The sequence below is a fragment of the Alternaria dauci genome, chromosome 1, assembly GCF_042100115.1.
Source record: "Alternaria dauci strain A2016 chromosome 1, whole genome shotgun sequence".
Taxonomy (NCBI): domain Eukaryota; kingdom Fungi; phylum Ascomycota; class Dothideomycetes; order Pleosporales; family Pleosporaceae; genus Alternaria; species Alternaria dauci.
In genome coordinates this window covers 2757744-2772838 of record NC_091272.1, presented here as the reverse complement: position 1 = coordinate 2772838, position 15095 = coordinate 2757744, and the positions used below count along the sequence as shown (strand labels likewise).

Here is a 15095-nt window from a genome sequence, read left to right as displayed (position 1 = left end):
CTCACGTGCGCAGGCGATGATGATTGGCAGGGCCTGGACTGATGCAGTGGTTACGCGTCATGGCTCCCGGGCTTGGAAGCACGAAGCATCCGGCAACTTTGTGGAGTGGACACAACCACGCACCGGCTCCATGCTCTACTTTTACGCTTCTTGTCCGCCCTTAGTACTTGTAATGTCTAGTTAATTTCTACACACGTCTCTTCGCTGCCCGTTTTCATATGCTTGGCAAACATCCCTTGCCGCAGCGTTAGGCGCTCCCCATCCAGCCAATGTCGACCGTCTTCGCCTCCCTTGTGCGCCCGCCAAAGTTGCGACGCGCCTCGACCAACACGCAGCCCGCGACTCACCCTCCGCCCTCGATCGATAGCCATGGCCTCGACGAGCCTGACCTCCGCGAGCTTAATGCCGCCCTGCAGGCGCTCACGGACATCTTCCCAGACATCCGACCCGAGGTCTTTCGAGAGATGCTGTCTACCTTTAGTGAGGAGAGCAGGCTACAGGTAGTCACCGAGACTCTTCTGAAGCATGGCGACAAGTACGTGCGAGGGCGCTACAGGATGCCGGCCGAGCAGGAAGAGCAGCGGGAGACGGCGCAACAATACAAATACCGCAAGGAGGATGCTCCAAACGACACCCGAGGCATACCGCTTGCAGTGGAAGAGAAGTTCCGGTCACGGAGATACAAGGATGCCGCCAAAGAAGCGCTATACCAGGAGTTCAAAGGCCTGAGCCACTCGACTATCAAGGCCGTCCTAGCCGAATACAACTACAGCTATACACATGCACGACCGACGCTGCTGGAACTCTCAACCAGAAGTTGGCGGTCCAGCATCACCAACTTCTTAATGCGACGGAAGGCGCCGACCGCAAATGACCACCCGTTCATCATATGGACTCCCGCCGACGAGAGGTTGAACCGCCCACCCATGCCACTTCTTGTAAAGACGAGGAGCGATGAGTTAAACCAGGAGCTCTACAACGCTCTCATAGTGCCGGAACACGAGAAGCACCGGAAAGCGCAATTACAGCGGGACTTCGACCTGGCTATGCAATGGAATGAAGAGGAGGCTGAGCGGGAGGGTGAGATGTACGATTGCGAATGCTGCTTTATTCCCAATACGCTTCAGCAAATGTCGACATGCGACATCGACGGCCACTACATCTGCTTCCGTTGCATAAGACATGCCATCAACGCTGCGCTCTACGATCAGGGCTGGGCACGCAATATCAACACCGATCTGTGTACCCTGAAATGCATAGCGCCCATGGCAAGTGGATCCGAAGAGTGCCATGGCTGCATCCCCCTCAGCTTTGTCAGGCGCGCACTTTTGGAAGAGCAAGATGGAAAGGACAATCTCACTAAACTCAATGAGCGCTTCGCCAGCGATGCGCTTACGAGATCCCAGCTTCCACTTGTGCAATGTCCTTTCTGCTCGTACGCCGAGCTGGATGACCTTGCCCTTCCAGATACCAATCTCTTCGCCAACCTCCGTTTCAAATCCCGCCCACTCATACTTGCTTCTCTAGCATCCGTCCCCCTGTTTGAATTGCTCTGTTTCCAAGCTACGCGGGCCGTTCTCTTCGCCCTCATCCTTATTTATACCTTTGTCACCATCACATTTCGCTTACCTGTCATCACGCCCTTCCGGTCCGCCCTTAGACGCGTCCACCTAAGGCGTCGTGGTCTCCGATTTCAATGTCTCTCTCCGAGCTGCGGCCGAGCATCCTGTCTCTCGTGCTGCCTTCCTTGGCACGACCCCCACACATGTTTTTCCTCTCAGCTTACATCTCTTCGTCTAACACTCGAACGCGCTACCACGGACGCCGTAAAACGCACCTGTCCTCAATGCAACCTAGGCTTCGTCAAGTCTGAAGGCTGTAACAAGCTCGTCTGTCTGTGCGGGTATAGCATGTGCTATGTCTGCCGACAAGGTCTTGCAAACGAGGGCTATCAACACTTTTGCGGACATTTTCGTGAAAGACCGGGGCAGCCTTGCGGCGAGTGCAACAAATGCGATCTGTATCGTGTCGAGGATGAGGAGAGAGTTGTCAAGAGAGCCAAAGACAGAGCCGAGGCAGAGTGGTGGGAAGCGCAGGGCGAAGGCGCGAAAGAAGGATTACAGAAAGAAGTTGATAAGAAGGAGGGCCACGTGGTGAAGGGGGTAGCGGGTTTGAGGAGGGGAAGTTGGGAGGCCTGGATCGAGGAGTTGCTGGATAGTGTCCTCGTCTAATGGTCTGTTCACTTGGCGTTTGGATATGGCAACAGAATGTCGAGGAAAGATTGATACCCAAACTTTTGATCGTATAGCGTCATTTGCAGATGTAATTCTATTCGTAACTCCATCGCTCAGTGATGGTGACAGTTTCTCAGAGAGGGTTTCATACGGAAGTATCATAGCCGTACAACAACCGTTTACACTCGAGACCCAAGCATGTATTACGTCTTCTATGGGCGTCGCAGGCTTAATTCCGAGCATTCACCATTACTTGTGGTAGTTACTAAGCACACCGTTGCTCGCAACGTTGACTGCCCCTCCTCAGGGTCCAACACACCACCTTCCTAACACCACCTAGCGCCCCGCAATCGAAACGACACCGTTATCAACCACACCCCTATCTCCACTGACATCATCATGTCTACACATTATCAATCTGCTATCGTGTACTGCCCTCTTGGCTGCTCCTCGGAAAGAAAGATCTCACTATGCCCGCTTCGATGAAGATCACAGATCAAGGGTTTTTGGCGCGTTCATCGGCTTGTCCAGACAGGGGTCATGATAAGGGATGCTGGTCGGAGAAACAATGTTTGGCTCCTGTTAACAGAGTGGGTGTGATCTTCGATAAATGTGCCTCGATGGGTAGTGCTGCATGCCGGTTGCGAGGTCGGCATGCGTGTAAGAGGCAACACGGCAATGCAGATGCTGGAACGGCAAGGCACCAAGGTGGTGATATATGTCACGTCGCCTCGCATTATGTATAGTGCGATGTTCAGGAAGCTTCTACCATTCATCTTCGTTACAGTCCTAGCAAAATGAGCGTCCCGGAGAAAGAGCTAGCCCGCGAATCGAAGTCGGGTAACACTTCTCCATCGCCACCAGATTCGGACATTGAGATTGGTATCGTCGAAGAGCCATCCAAGAATGGCGATGAAGCACTTAAGTTCCTTAAATCGGCTCACCATGTGGGAGTTCTGACGCCTGAGGATGAGCGAAGGCTTGTGCGGAAGATCGACTGGATGATCATGCCGTTGATGTGGTGCTGCTACTGCTTGCAGTATTTGGATAAAACACTGGGTATGTTAGCTCTACAGCCCTGCGTTGTTGGTATTCGATCAACCATACTAACGGGTTTCCACTAGTAAACTACGCGGCGGTGATGGGTCTGTACGAAGATGCCAACATAAACACATCGCAATTTGGGAATCTTGCGCTCTTCTTCTATGTGTCTTATCTCGCACTCGAATTCCCACATGGCTACGGCATGCAGCGTCTCCCTACGGCAAAATACCTTGGCGCAGCTGTCATTCTCTGGGGCCTTGTCACCGCACTCACATGTGTGTGCAAGAACTATGGCGCTCTAGTAGCTACACGCGTTCTGTTAGGCTGTTTCGAATCCGCTGTTGCCCCCAGCCTCATCTTGATAACTTCCATGTGGTACAAAAAGAAGGAACAACCGCTCCGCACCGGTAAGTTATCTCTGTACGACACGCCTGTGAAGATATATACTGATCTGTTTTCCCTTTTCAGGCATCTGGTATCTCGGCGTTGGGACAGGAACAATGATCGGAAGCTTGATCAGTTTCGGTTTCCAGCACTATGACAGTGACACCTTTACCAGTTGGCAGATCATGTTCCTCGTGGTAGGTCTAATCACCGTCGCAGTTGGCATCACAGGTACGTAGAGCCCTCGTTCCAAATCCGAACAGCACTAATCCATACAGTCGTGTTCCTTCTTCCCGACAACCCCATGAGTTCTCGCCTCACGCCAGCGGAGAAGGTATGGGCTATCGAACGCCTTCGCGAAAACCAGACCGGTATTGAAAACACACACTTCAAGTTCCACCAAGTGATTGATTGCTTCAAAGACCCGCAGACGTGGATGCTGTCGATCATCACGATATCGTCCAATGTCCCTAACGGTGCAGTTTCTTCCTACCAAGCCACGCTTATCAAGTCGTTCGGCTTCAACCCCAAGACCACAGCACTACTGCAATTGCCATCCGGCGCTGTTAGTATCATCTCCATTCTCATCGCCACATACCTTGCCGGCCGCTTCGACCAACGCGCACTGAACGTCGTGTCTCTGCTAGTGCCCGGCGCGCTCGGTGGCTGCCTCATGGCCTTCCTCCCCGGCGAATCCAAAGCCGGAAAACTCATTGGCAACTACCTTACCAACTGCATTGGCGCCAGCTTGCCGCTCCTGTACTCCTGGGTCTCGGCCAATATTGCTGGTCATACAAAGAAGGTCACGATGAACGCCATATTGCTCATGTCGTTTTGTCTGGGAAATATCATCGGACCGCTTACCTTCCGCCAAGACGACGCACCGGACTTTGTACCAGCAAAGATTACTATCGTTGTTACTTGTGCGTTTGCTGCGGCTATGGCATTGCTACTGAGAGCGTACTATATGTGGGAGAATAAGAAGAGAGATAGGGAGGATGATGGTAGACATGTGGAGAACGAAGAGTTTCTTGATTTGACAGATCGTGAGAACAGACGGTTCAGGTACAGGCTATAGGTTGTTGTCTATAGGCGTAGCATTTGGTAATTTGACGTTTCTTGTCGTATAGTTTTCATGATTCTACTTCTCAATCTGACCTGTTTTATCTGCTTAGTGCCACACCACAGTTTGGCGACTCTCGCGGACTAAAACATCTTCGTTATCATGCGAGATAATTCTGGCGGCGCAGCCAGGCTGTACAGCACGGATGCCATTCATTTGGAAGATCTGGGTTGTAACGTACAAAATGCATGGTATTTGTAACTCTGCTATCGCTAAATACATATCAAAAGGCTCTCTCACAACTATGGCGTCCCAGCACCACCCCTCAACTCGTTGATGATAATATCAGCCGCCTTCTCACCAATAGCCAGTGCTGTATTATTAGTATTTGCACCAACATTCTCCGGAGGAATGCTCAGGTCCGCAATCTTCAAGCCCTTTATCCCGTGCACATTCAACGAAGCATCAACAACACCATCCTTCTCTTTCGGTGCCATCTTGCACGTACCCAGAGAATGCCACGTGGTATTGACATTCTCACGTAGCCATTGCTCAATAGCAGCATCGTCTTCTTTGCTGTAGACGAGGTCTTTGACATCTTCCAAAGGCCCAGTAACATCCTCTTGTATCGCAACAGCGGAGTCAGGGGCAAATTTCGGATGGCCCGCAGCCAGCTCTCCGCAGTAGAACTTCGTCCGGCGCATAATCTCGCGCTGCTTCTTGTACGCCCAGATCTGCTTCTTGATATCAATGTCGTTCTTGTCGTTGAAGTAACCAACGTCGAAATCTAGTGCGTCGTCGTGGTTGGGACCAGTGACGTGCATGTGTCCTCGCGAGTAAGGGTACGCAGTGTAAGTACCTGTTGTAACGTACTGGCCTGCTGGTATGCTCGCTGGATCCCCTAGGAAGCACGACACGAGACCACACAGCATCAACGGACGGTTGGGCGCATCTTTGAAGTCGCGGTTCTATGCTTCTTGGAATTCTGGTCCGAGAGAGGCAACTTCGTCTTCGGTCGGGCGAAGCTTGGAACATACGTCGACGCCATTCCAGCCTAGCATGGGATCTTTGTTCTTCATCATGCCAGCGACGTCGGCGCGTCCGCTCAAAATACCATCAATGGTTTGGTCAGGCGCGAGAGCAGTCTTGTATGGGTAGAGAAGGAGGTGATGGTCTTGGTAGTCCTTTCCTACGCCCGGTAATTCTTCCACGAGAGGAATACCAGCACGCTCGAGAATCTCCTTTGCGCCTACACCAGATCGTTCGAGTACAGGAGGCGTGCCGCACGCACCACATGTAACGACAACCAGCTTGCGAGCGCGAACCTGCTTGATAGGGTGCATGCTCAAGCCAATGGTGGCTTGGAACTCGGGGTTTGGTGTGTATTCAACGCCAGTTGCACGCTTGTTGTCGTCAAAAAGTACGCGTACCACTTTCGATTCAACGAGAACATGAAGGTTGGGATGCCGTTCGTCCTCCAGTTTCGGGTGGAGGTATGTGTGTGCGGTGTCCTGACGTTTGCCTTCGGGGGAGACGTAGCGTTGCCATCGCGCAAAGCCGTTGTTACTGTCCAAGTCTTGCAAGTCTTCGATTTCAGAGTAGCCAACTTTCCCAGCAGCGCTTATGAAGTCGTCTTCTGTAGACCTTGCGCGGTAGCCTCCGTCTGAAATATGGATAGGGCCGTTATGACCGTGATGCCCCTTAGCTCCCGGCCCATGGTAGGTCTCTAGCTTTTTCAAGTGCGGCAACATCTCTTCGGCTGACCAACCAGGTGTGTTCCAGCTATCAAAGTCTGATCTTTGTGCCCGTGTGTACATCATGAAGTTGATAGAACTACCCCCGCCTAGCGTACCACCTGATGGCACAATGGGCTCGCGATCAGCGAGTTGCTTAGATTTGTTTCCTTTGTAGAAGAGAGCAGTCTTTGTGGTGGGTAGTAGATTCTGTAGGTAGAAGGCGGGATTGACGACGCTGGCGACATCTTTGTTGTTTGCACCACCTTCAATCACGAGTATAGAGAGAGATGGGTCGTCTTCAGCGAGTCGACCGGCTATAATGCATCCTGCTGTTCCGCCTATGAAAAGAACAGTTAGCGAGGGAACAGTCAAGGGTAAGATAATCGTACCTCCAGCTACTATGACGTCTACCTCATTAATTTCTTCCGCGAGTTTGTTATAGATACCCATGGCGAAAGGTATGTATGACTTGGAAAAATACTTGGTATCACAAGGCAGAACGATTGCAAAGAGTGAACACGAAGAGCCCTGCAAGACGTTTAAATAAACCTTCGGTCTTCTGTCGCCCCTTGAGACTAGACTCCGTCCATTTAGTCTCCATCACACGAGATTTTACTGGATGCTATAAACCTTTCAGGAACATGAGTACTACACTATTTTATCTTTTGCTCTTTTTGGCACGGTGTCGCCTTGGCAAGCGGGTCAATTCCGCGATCTAGATGGTGGTCCGAGAGCCTAGGGAGGCGCGCGAGCTGTTAGCACCAACATCAACTCAATGATCTACCATGCCATCCACTCACGATAGCCCTTGTGTTTGCGCTATTGGGGATAGTAGTGCAAACAGCACATCAGCTGTCCTTCCCCGCATTGCGGCTCGTACCCAAGGTCGATCGCATACGCTTGTCCGACAACCGCGGTATTAATCTCAAACTCAGGACATAGGGGGGGAACAATTTGAAAGACTGAACGTCGAAATCACTCTGAAGTCAAAGTTGCTGATTGAGGTGTCAACATTGTAGTCATAAAAGTCAGAGAACGGAGCAGGAGTGGAGATGAGAAAGCTGAGAAACTTGGAATTGTGGAAGCTTACTGTTACCTGATCATAACTGCGGAGCCGTTGGTATTTGTGCGCTCGGTATACCAGATTGGTGTGCAGTGCTCACAAAGGATAATGCCCGTGCATGCATGTAGTTGAGGCACTAAAACGCGAAGTTCCGGCTTATTAAGGCGAGAACCCATGGAAAGAGGAAAGCTCGCCCCGGCCACATCGGCGTGCAACTGCCCCCTCACAAACGCGAAGATGATACGGGCATCCCGCCACACAACGAGACAAAGCACCGTAGAGACCTTTAGAAAAGGCGATCGAGACCCGTGTCGAGAATGCCCTGGAACTCAACACGACGCTTGCCAGCGACGCTGCGCGTCCCGGGCGTCGCATCCGCAGCAATGTAGTGCTCAACGACCTTGACGATAGCAGGAAGCGTGTGGAACGGCGCAAGGTTGTCGAGCATCAGGCTAGTGCTCTCGTGGTCTTGGGCGGAATCATGCCTGAGGGGTGTCAGGTCAGTAAGGTATCTGAAGAAGAGTCGTATGTGGAGTTTACTTGCCAGTGAATGGTGACCTCGCTTAGGTCGGGCGCTTGCAACAGGATCTGGTGTACAAATCTTGAACGCTGACGAAGAAGGGCGGGAAAAATGGCTTCGACAAACCCAGTCGTGTCCGCGCGGATCCAAGTTGAATCCCAGACGAAGATGATGTCAACCTTGCGGATGTTTTCTAAAGGTAGGTGTGTAAGGTCAGTATATGTCTCATTTCCAGTTTGTACGGTGACATTACTAACCCATAGGGGAGAACGCTGCGTCGGTGCTAATTTGGTGCAACAAGTCAGCGCGTGTTTGGCATACGGTTCATACAGCGACACCTACATCTGGCTGAATGCTTCTTCGAAGAAGGACGTGTGGGCGAAGCTGCCTGTAGCATCGATATGTAAGGTGGCTACATCATAGAACCAGTTCTTGGCTTCGTTGTTCAGCTGCCGGGAGGCTAATAAGAGCTGGACTGGCGGAGGGCACTGAGTGAGGCGCATGAAGTTTGGAATGTGTCGCCACTTGCCTAGACGATGGTTTACGAATTCAGCGTGTGTCTCACGTGCAATTTGTCCAGGGATATTTCTTACCATGCGGCCGAACTATAGGCGCCGGAGAAGGAGGCTGAGTGACAGCGACGGCGGTACCAGTGTTGCCATCGCCGTCGATTTCGGCCTCGTCTTCACCCTCGCTATCTTCTTCCTGCTCTTCCTCATCATCGTCTTCGTTCTCACTCTCCTCGTCCGCGTCCGCGGTCTCTTCTGCGTCGTCATCATCGTCATCGTCATCGTCATCGTCATCAGCTGCAGCGCTCTCGTCGTCGTAGTCATCGTAGTCGTAGCCATATACAACTCGGGGCGCGGGGCCGTTGGGGTTGTTGGCGGCCTCTTGCTCAACGAGTGCCTTGACTTCCTTCTTCTCGAACCAGTAGCGGAGCAATTTCTTGGGCTTGACGTCGCGGGCGGCTACATATTCGAAGATGGCATGTCGCACTTCGAGCGGAAGGTCCATGAGGGCTGGTGCAGATTTGTTGTTGGTCATGGCAGACATGGAGATTGTGTGTGGTAGTAGAGACGAAGCTGCGTGGGAGTTGGATAATCGAGGGCGGTAATAGAGGGGCGCTAAGTGCTCAGGTAAAGCTGGTGCAGCAGTTGCCTAGTAGGGCGGTGGGCGTGTGCAGGGCTACTGTGTAGCCAGAAAGTGCGGCACCAAGGTCCAAGGCAAATGAGGGGGAAAAGCGCGACACAAGGGCGCGCCATGGTGTCGAGAAACCCATCGTACCTGAAGTCAAGGTTGACGCTGACCTGGAGTCGCGCCCTCCCCACGGCTCGACGCGCTACCGGTAAAGTACGTCAGACCTTCGCGTGATTGGCTGCAGCCATCTAGGAGCTCGAGGCGGCGTGACCTCTTTTCCTGTCGCCGGGCTCTGCACACATTTCAAAGCGTTGTGCTTATCAAGCTTGTGTACGACAATTAGGCGCACCATCGTACATGGGCTACCATATATCCATGTGCTGCGGGCAGCATGTATGCCCTCGCGTCACATCAGCTCAACTCCCCAGTCAGTCTAGTCTACCTCATGGATACCAGTCTCAGGCAAAGCATTACTGTACATGGTGCAAACAAGCCCGGCCACTACACGTGGTCGCCCTTTGTCACGAAACTTGAATTCCGCCTGCGTCTATCCAATCTTCCCTACCAGCACGGAGCGGGCGGTCCAATCTCTGCACCCAAAGGCAAAATCCCCTATCTCGAATTGTCACGCCCTGGAGCTCCTTCCGAGATACTCGCTGACACGACGCTCATCACAAAAGAGCTTGTCAGCAGAGGCCTGCTATCCGATATGAATGCAGCATTGGCTGCAAGGCATGTAGCCTATGATCTTGGTGTCAGAGCCCTGCTCGAGGAGAAACTCTTCTTCTACAATAGTCGCGAACGCTGGATCGATAATTACTACACCATGCGCGACTACGTCTTGGCAAAGGTGCCCTTTCCGCAACGCATCATTTCCGGTAACCTAGCCTACAGGGCCATTGTGAGGAAGCTGCAGGATCAGGGTACTGGTCGTTTCTCCGATGACGAGATTCGCAGTTTCCGCACAGAGATCTGGGACACTGTAAATGGCCTGCTCGAGGACAGCCGAGCATCAGCTAATGACAGCGACTGCTTCTGGGTACTCGGAGGCCACAAGCCCACTGAGGCCGATGCTACCCTGTTTGGATTCACCGTCAGTGCCCTCGTTGCGGATGCTGGACCGGAGAGCAGAGAGTTGGTCAAGACAAAATGCCCCGCCGTGGTTGACTATGCTACAAGGATTCATCATCGCTACTTTCCCGATTATCATATGTGGGAGTAGGCCTTGCTGTCCTCGGCGCAGAACCGACATCTTTCACATGTGTTCTTACCTCGCCCACCTATGTCCCTGCTTTATCCACCCATGTCCCTACCTCGTCCATCCAGGACAGCAGTAATCATAACAAACCATGGAGCAGCAGCACCTCGCTGCTACTGCTCACCGTCCAAACACCGTGCTCGCCCATCTCAGAGTATATAATCCCGTCTTCTGATCTTCATCCTCCATTTCTTCTCAACACAACTCATCCCAGCAACTCTACCATCAACTCATCCCAGCAACTCTTCCATCAACTCTATCCGATCCATCCATCAAGCATCCATACCCAAGCCTACTTCGGTATTCTCCAGCCACGCTGTCCGCTATGCGTCTCGCTACTAGCGTCATCGCTGGTTTCATCGCCGTCGGTGCCGCTACTCCAGCCGGCCTGACAATCCTGCCAACTTCAACCAATGGCTTCCCCGACACTGTTACAACCCAGCCCACCCCCGTAGATGGCAACTGGCACATTGGCTGTGACGCGAACAACTACTGCTCCTACTATCAGGACAGTCATCTCGCTGCTGAATCGTCCGCCGACTCGCTATCGTCCCGCACTGTCGCCCTGTCCGAGGCTACGTGCAAGCAGTGCACAAGCCAGGACCCTTGCAGTGTATGTTTCCATACTCTTCCCATCCATCAATAAACAAACTTTCTGCTGACCTTAGCTGGTAGTACTGTGACTCTTCCGACTTTAGCTGCCGAGACTGCGATCACTACCAATGCGAAGATGGATATTTGAGCTACCGAGCCCATTGCTTCGATATCCAGCCAGAGCTCGCTGAGGTCATTCGCGATGGCGCAGGCACCACAACCATCTCAGCCACCATCACTGAGACCGTTATGAGCACCAGGATCGAGACCACTTCCATCTTCCTGCCTGCGCCAACTTCCGAGTCCATCATCACCATTACAGGTCCGATCCCCACAAACATGATCTTCCCCCCGAGACACAGTGTACTGGCAGCACGAAATGCAGTAGCCTCCAACGAACCTGTTCGCCGCAGGGCTGCCTTCAAAGAGTCGCAGTGTGTGCCCTGTGGTGCATCGACTTGTCCGGTATGTTTATGGCTCACCAGACCTCCTTGTTACACACTGGCTTGCTAACTGATTTTCCTTTGCTCAGGAATGCCACGACGACTGCGCCGAATGCGACAAATTCTTGTGCAACGACTTGGCTGCTCACCTGACCGTTTGCATGAGTGTACGCTCGAAGTGGCAACCTCCCAGCTTTAACGTCTCCGCTTCGGCACCAAGCGAAACAACAACTGTTGTCATCATGCCCCAGCCAGAAACTACCACTACAACGCAGACTGTAGTTGTCTCAACCTTGGTCTCGACAATTTCAACTCCCGAGGTTTCCACAGTCACCGTGTTGCCTATACCTTCGCCTGTAGTTGACACGGTCACTGTGTCTGTTCCTACTGTCAGCACTACCACTGTCATCGTAGCTCCTCAGATCCCCACGGCGGTCATTACAACCATCATTTCGGTACCTCAAGTTCCCCTCAGTACGAGCACTACAATCGTTGTAGCTCCTCCCCTTGCTCAGACCAGCACCGTGACAGTGGTCTCTCAGCAACCTGAGGCTAGCACCGTTACTGTGATTCATCAGCTTCCTGAAACTAGCACTGTCACCGTGCAAAAGCCTGCCTCCACCGTCGTCTACCAGCAACCAGGGACCACTTCCACCGTCACCCAACATTACCAGGACCCAGCTTCTACCATCGTCTACCAGCAACCAGGGACTACTTCTACCATAACCTACCACTACCAAGAGCCAGCTTCTACCATCGTCGTACAGCCACCGACCGTTACCGCACCGCGCTCCCCATCTGTGCTCGAGATTCCTGTGACCATGATCACAACCGCAACACATACCGTAGCCAGATCAGTTCGTGCTGCACACACTCCTGCGCCCATGTCTCCTCGGGAAATTGTCCTGGACAAGATAACTTGCGACACTTGCGAGGACAACTTGGATTGCGATGTAAGTCGGCACATTCGCTTTTCGTGTGCTTATAGAACTCCGAACTGACTTCCGCTACCAACAGGGATGCAATTTTACTTGCGGCGAAGAGTGCTTTCATTTCATTTGCAAAGGTTTGGTCGACGATTTCGACTTTTGTGTAAGTGTGCCAGGGAATGCCGGGGTTTCCGAAGCAAACAACACATCCATGACTCCCAGCGATTTCCTCGGCCCCGCTGCTATGCTTTTGGTACTCGATGATGCTGAAGGCCCGGAATCCGACACTTCAGCCAGCCGCCTACAACCTTCGGTCTCCAACGGTACTAGGCCAGATTTTGCTTTTGCCGAGGAGGACTGTTATGTGTGCGAAGTCGGTGACGAATCTTGTGCAGTAGGTGGCTTCCTTTTCCTTTCATCTTCATTTTTGTCAGTTCATGTACTGACTAACTTCTGCAGATGTGCGACTGGCAATTTACTTGCGGCACCAAGAAGAGGTGCTTCCACAACGGAGCTCGCGAGGTTGTCGAGATGTGCTTCGAGACTGGCGAGAAGTGTCATCCCTGAACCGAGTTGGCGGGCACTTTTCTTCGATATGGCGCGATCGAGTTGTTTCACAATGACGCCAACTGATGGGATGGCTGGGTTGTCGATTTTCGCTTGCTTATCTCCGTTCGTGCTTTGTTGATCGCGCAGCTCATCTTAACACTGGTGCAAATCTGCACCAGTCTTACTCTGTACTGCTTTCTCTTGTTTTTTCCCTCTTCACCTTTGTAGCTTTGTACTTGTTGATAGCGTTTATGTTTGCTCCTGAATACAATACATCCTCTATAGTTTCTCAAGTTATTCGCTTCAAAACATGTGCATGTTTATCAATCGTCTTTTGACTTTCCCTGAAGGGACATCTCTTCTTGCTTCGTCAGTCCTTAGTAGAGCTCTCGTTGGTCATTAGTCTTAGGAAGAGGCCAAATATTCAGTCAGTCTTCACTTCAGCGGTGCTTCTCTGTACCAGAGGTATCACTTTAACAATTATACTTACTGCTTAGCGTGCTCTGTTTATGATTATACGTGGAATTGCAAATATTGCGAGAGGATGCCATCACGGATGTTGGTAGTAGGCGCAAGTATCGGTATCAAGAGTCTGGCTCTCTTCCGTCCGTCAACCATCCATCAATTCTGTATGCCGAAGACTACATGCAGTCAAAGGCATCAAGAAGTCTTTTCATCTACCCCCAAATCAAGTCAATTCTCTCGCCTTTCACTTTTGAATTGAACCACTCATAAATCTCGACTTCCTTTTGCACCACCCTAGCGCCATCAAGAACACCACTCCTGCCTAATCGCTCCGTCGCAAGCTGTAACTCCAACGTTGCCAAGTTTCTCGCAATACACGCTCGACTACCCGCGCCAAACGCGAACCAGTACTTTGACATTGCTTCCGTCGGGTTCAGCCATCTCTCAGGCTTAAAACTGCGGGGCTCGGAGAAAACGCTGGGGCTGAAGTGCAGTTCATAGGCCGAGCAGCCGACAACAGAGCCAGCAGGAAAGTAGGTAGACTTGAACGTCCAACCTCCCGTGGGCACAACATGAGGCAAGCGTGTCGGATTGGCCATACTGATTCGAAGACCTTCCTTGACAACGGCGTTGAGATAGGGCAGCGCTTGAACTTCTTGTGCGTCAGGACCAAGGGCGGCATTACTTCTGATTTCTTCCTTTAGTCTCTCGTACTTCTCAGTATGATATGCTAAGTTAAGCATGATCGTAGCCAAGTTCATCCCTGTGGAATCAGTGCCTGCAAAGACAAGATCTTTGCACTGCGCCTTGACCTCCGAATCGCTGAGTCCGGCGGCTAGTAGACGTCCTGGATAGGTCGTTGACTTCTCTGAAGTGTTGGCCACCAAGGTAGCGACAAACTTGTCGACCAGCATCATGCTGTCTTCGGTCTCAGGGTCGGGCATCCATTTGCCGACGGCCCATTCTAGCCATACGAAAGCAATGTTTGGGAGGTAAAAGAAGCGGCCGACGGCTACGAATGCGTCTACGAATGCGCTTACGCTGAGTACGGGACCGCGCTCGCTAACCCCATCATAGTTTTCTCGGAAGAGATGCGTAGAAACTGCATCTACAGCCAAGCTTCGCGTTAGGTTAAGTACGTTGACTGGCCTCCTCGTCTTTGATTCCTCCTTCAGCCGCTCCACCATACGATCCACGCAACCCCAGATCGCATTCTCGTTCTCCCTGAGCGCTTTAGTAGAGAACAGTGGGAGCACGGCTTTTGCCCGCGGACTCCTGTAATCCGCATCGACGGTTGAGAAGATAGTCTTGTGGCCGTCAATGTCAAAGTTGGCGTAGCATGCCGCTTTTGCGAATCCTCCTTTTGAGACATAGATGGTAGGTATGGCCTCCGCGTCGCTTATGTCAACTTCATTGGGTGCGACGCGCACGTACGGGCCGTATTGTTCGTGGAGCTTGTGGATGGTGGTTGCTTCGTCTCCGATGTAAGCGTGGTAATGGAGAAAGATGCTAGTCAACTTGGCTAACAACGGTCCTGGGACGTGAGAGAGAGGATGGAAGTAGACGCGATATATTGAACGAATGAGCAGGAGCAGGAAGGGTGTTAAAGATAAGGTCACTATCGGGTGGGCTGCGATGGCGCTGACAAGGAAGCTTTGGAGCGCCATTGTAATGGC

At 52.0% G+C, this 15095-nt stretch overlaps 7 protein-coding genes across 7 annotated transcripts; 4 read left to right on the top strand and 3 right to left on the bottom strand.

Annotated features, from left to right (window-relative positions):
- Positions 1-269: 269 nt before the first annotated feature.
- ACET3X_000859 (uncharacterized protein) lies at positions 270-1800 on the top strand (the record flags this gene model as incomplete). The annotated part of the gene is made up of 2 exons (XM_069448201.1): positions 270-1648; positions 1782-1800. The coding sequence occupies 2 exons, from the start codon at positions 270-272 to the stop codon at positions 1798-1800; spliced, it is 1398 nt and encodes a 465-aa protein (XP_069311101.1).
- Positions 1801-3031: 1231 nt separating this feature from the next.
- On the top strand, positions 3032-4740 carry ACET3X_000858 (uncharacterized protein; the record flags this gene model as incomplete). Its single annotated transcript, XM_069448200.1, has 4 exons — positions 3032-3293; positions 3359-3685; positions 3747-3893; positions 3941-4740. The coding sequence occupies 4 exons, from the start codon at positions 3032-3034 to the stop codon at positions 4738-4740; spliced, it is 1536 nt and encodes a 511-aa protein (XP_069311100.1).
- Positions 4741-5027: 287 nt separating this feature from the next.
- Positions 5028-6911, bottom strand: ACET3X_000857 (uncharacterized protein; the record flags this gene model as incomplete). Its single annotated transcript, XM_069448199.1, has 3 exons — positions 5028-5693; positions 5730-6799; positions 6851-6911. The coding sequence occupies 3 exons, from the start codon at positions 6909-6911 to the stop codon at positions 5028-5030; spliced, it is 1797 nt and encodes a 598-aa protein (XP_069311099.1).
- An 899-nt stretch (positions 6912-7810) lies between these two features.
- On the bottom strand, positions 7811-9088 carry ACET3X_000856 (uncharacterized protein; the record flags this gene model as incomplete). Its single annotated transcript, XM_069448198.1, has 5 exons — positions 7811-8009; positions 8069-8237; positions 8302-8327; positions 8387-8573; positions 8638-9088. 5 exons carry the CDS (start codon positions 9086-9088, stop codon positions 7811-7813), a joined length of 1032 nt encoding a protein of 343 aa, XP_069311098.1.
- A 484-nt stretch (positions 9089-9572) lies between these two features.
- Positions 9573-10403, top strand: ACET3X_000855 (uncharacterized protein; the record flags this gene model as incomplete). The annotated part of the gene is made up of 1 exon (XM_069448197.1): positions 9573-10403. The coding sequence occupies one exon, from the start codon at positions 9573-9575 to the stop codon at positions 10401-10403; it is 831 nt and encodes a 276-aa protein (XP_069311097.1).
- Positions 10404-10764: 361 nt separating this feature from the next.
- On the top strand, positions 10765-12972 carry ACET3X_000854 (uncharacterized protein; the record flags this gene model as incomplete). The annotated part of the gene is made up of 6 exons (XM_069448196.1): positions 10765-11052; positions 11115-11498; positions 11566-11950; positions 12335-12429; positions 12494-12799; positions 12865-12972. The coding sequence occupies 6 exons, from the start codon at positions 10765-10767 to the stop codon at positions 12970-12972; spliced, it is 1566 nt and encodes a 521-aa protein (XP_069311096.1).
- Positions 12973-13631: 659 nt separating this feature from the next.
- ACET3X_000853 (uncharacterized protein) lies at positions 13632-15086 on the bottom strand (the record flags this gene model as incomplete). Its single annotated transcript, XM_069448194.1, has 1 exon — positions 13632-15086. The coding sequence occupies one exon, from the start codon at positions 15084-15086 to the stop codon at positions 13632-13634; it is 1455 nt and encodes a 484-aa protein (XP_069311095.1).
- Positions 15087-15095: the final 9 nt, after the last annotated feature.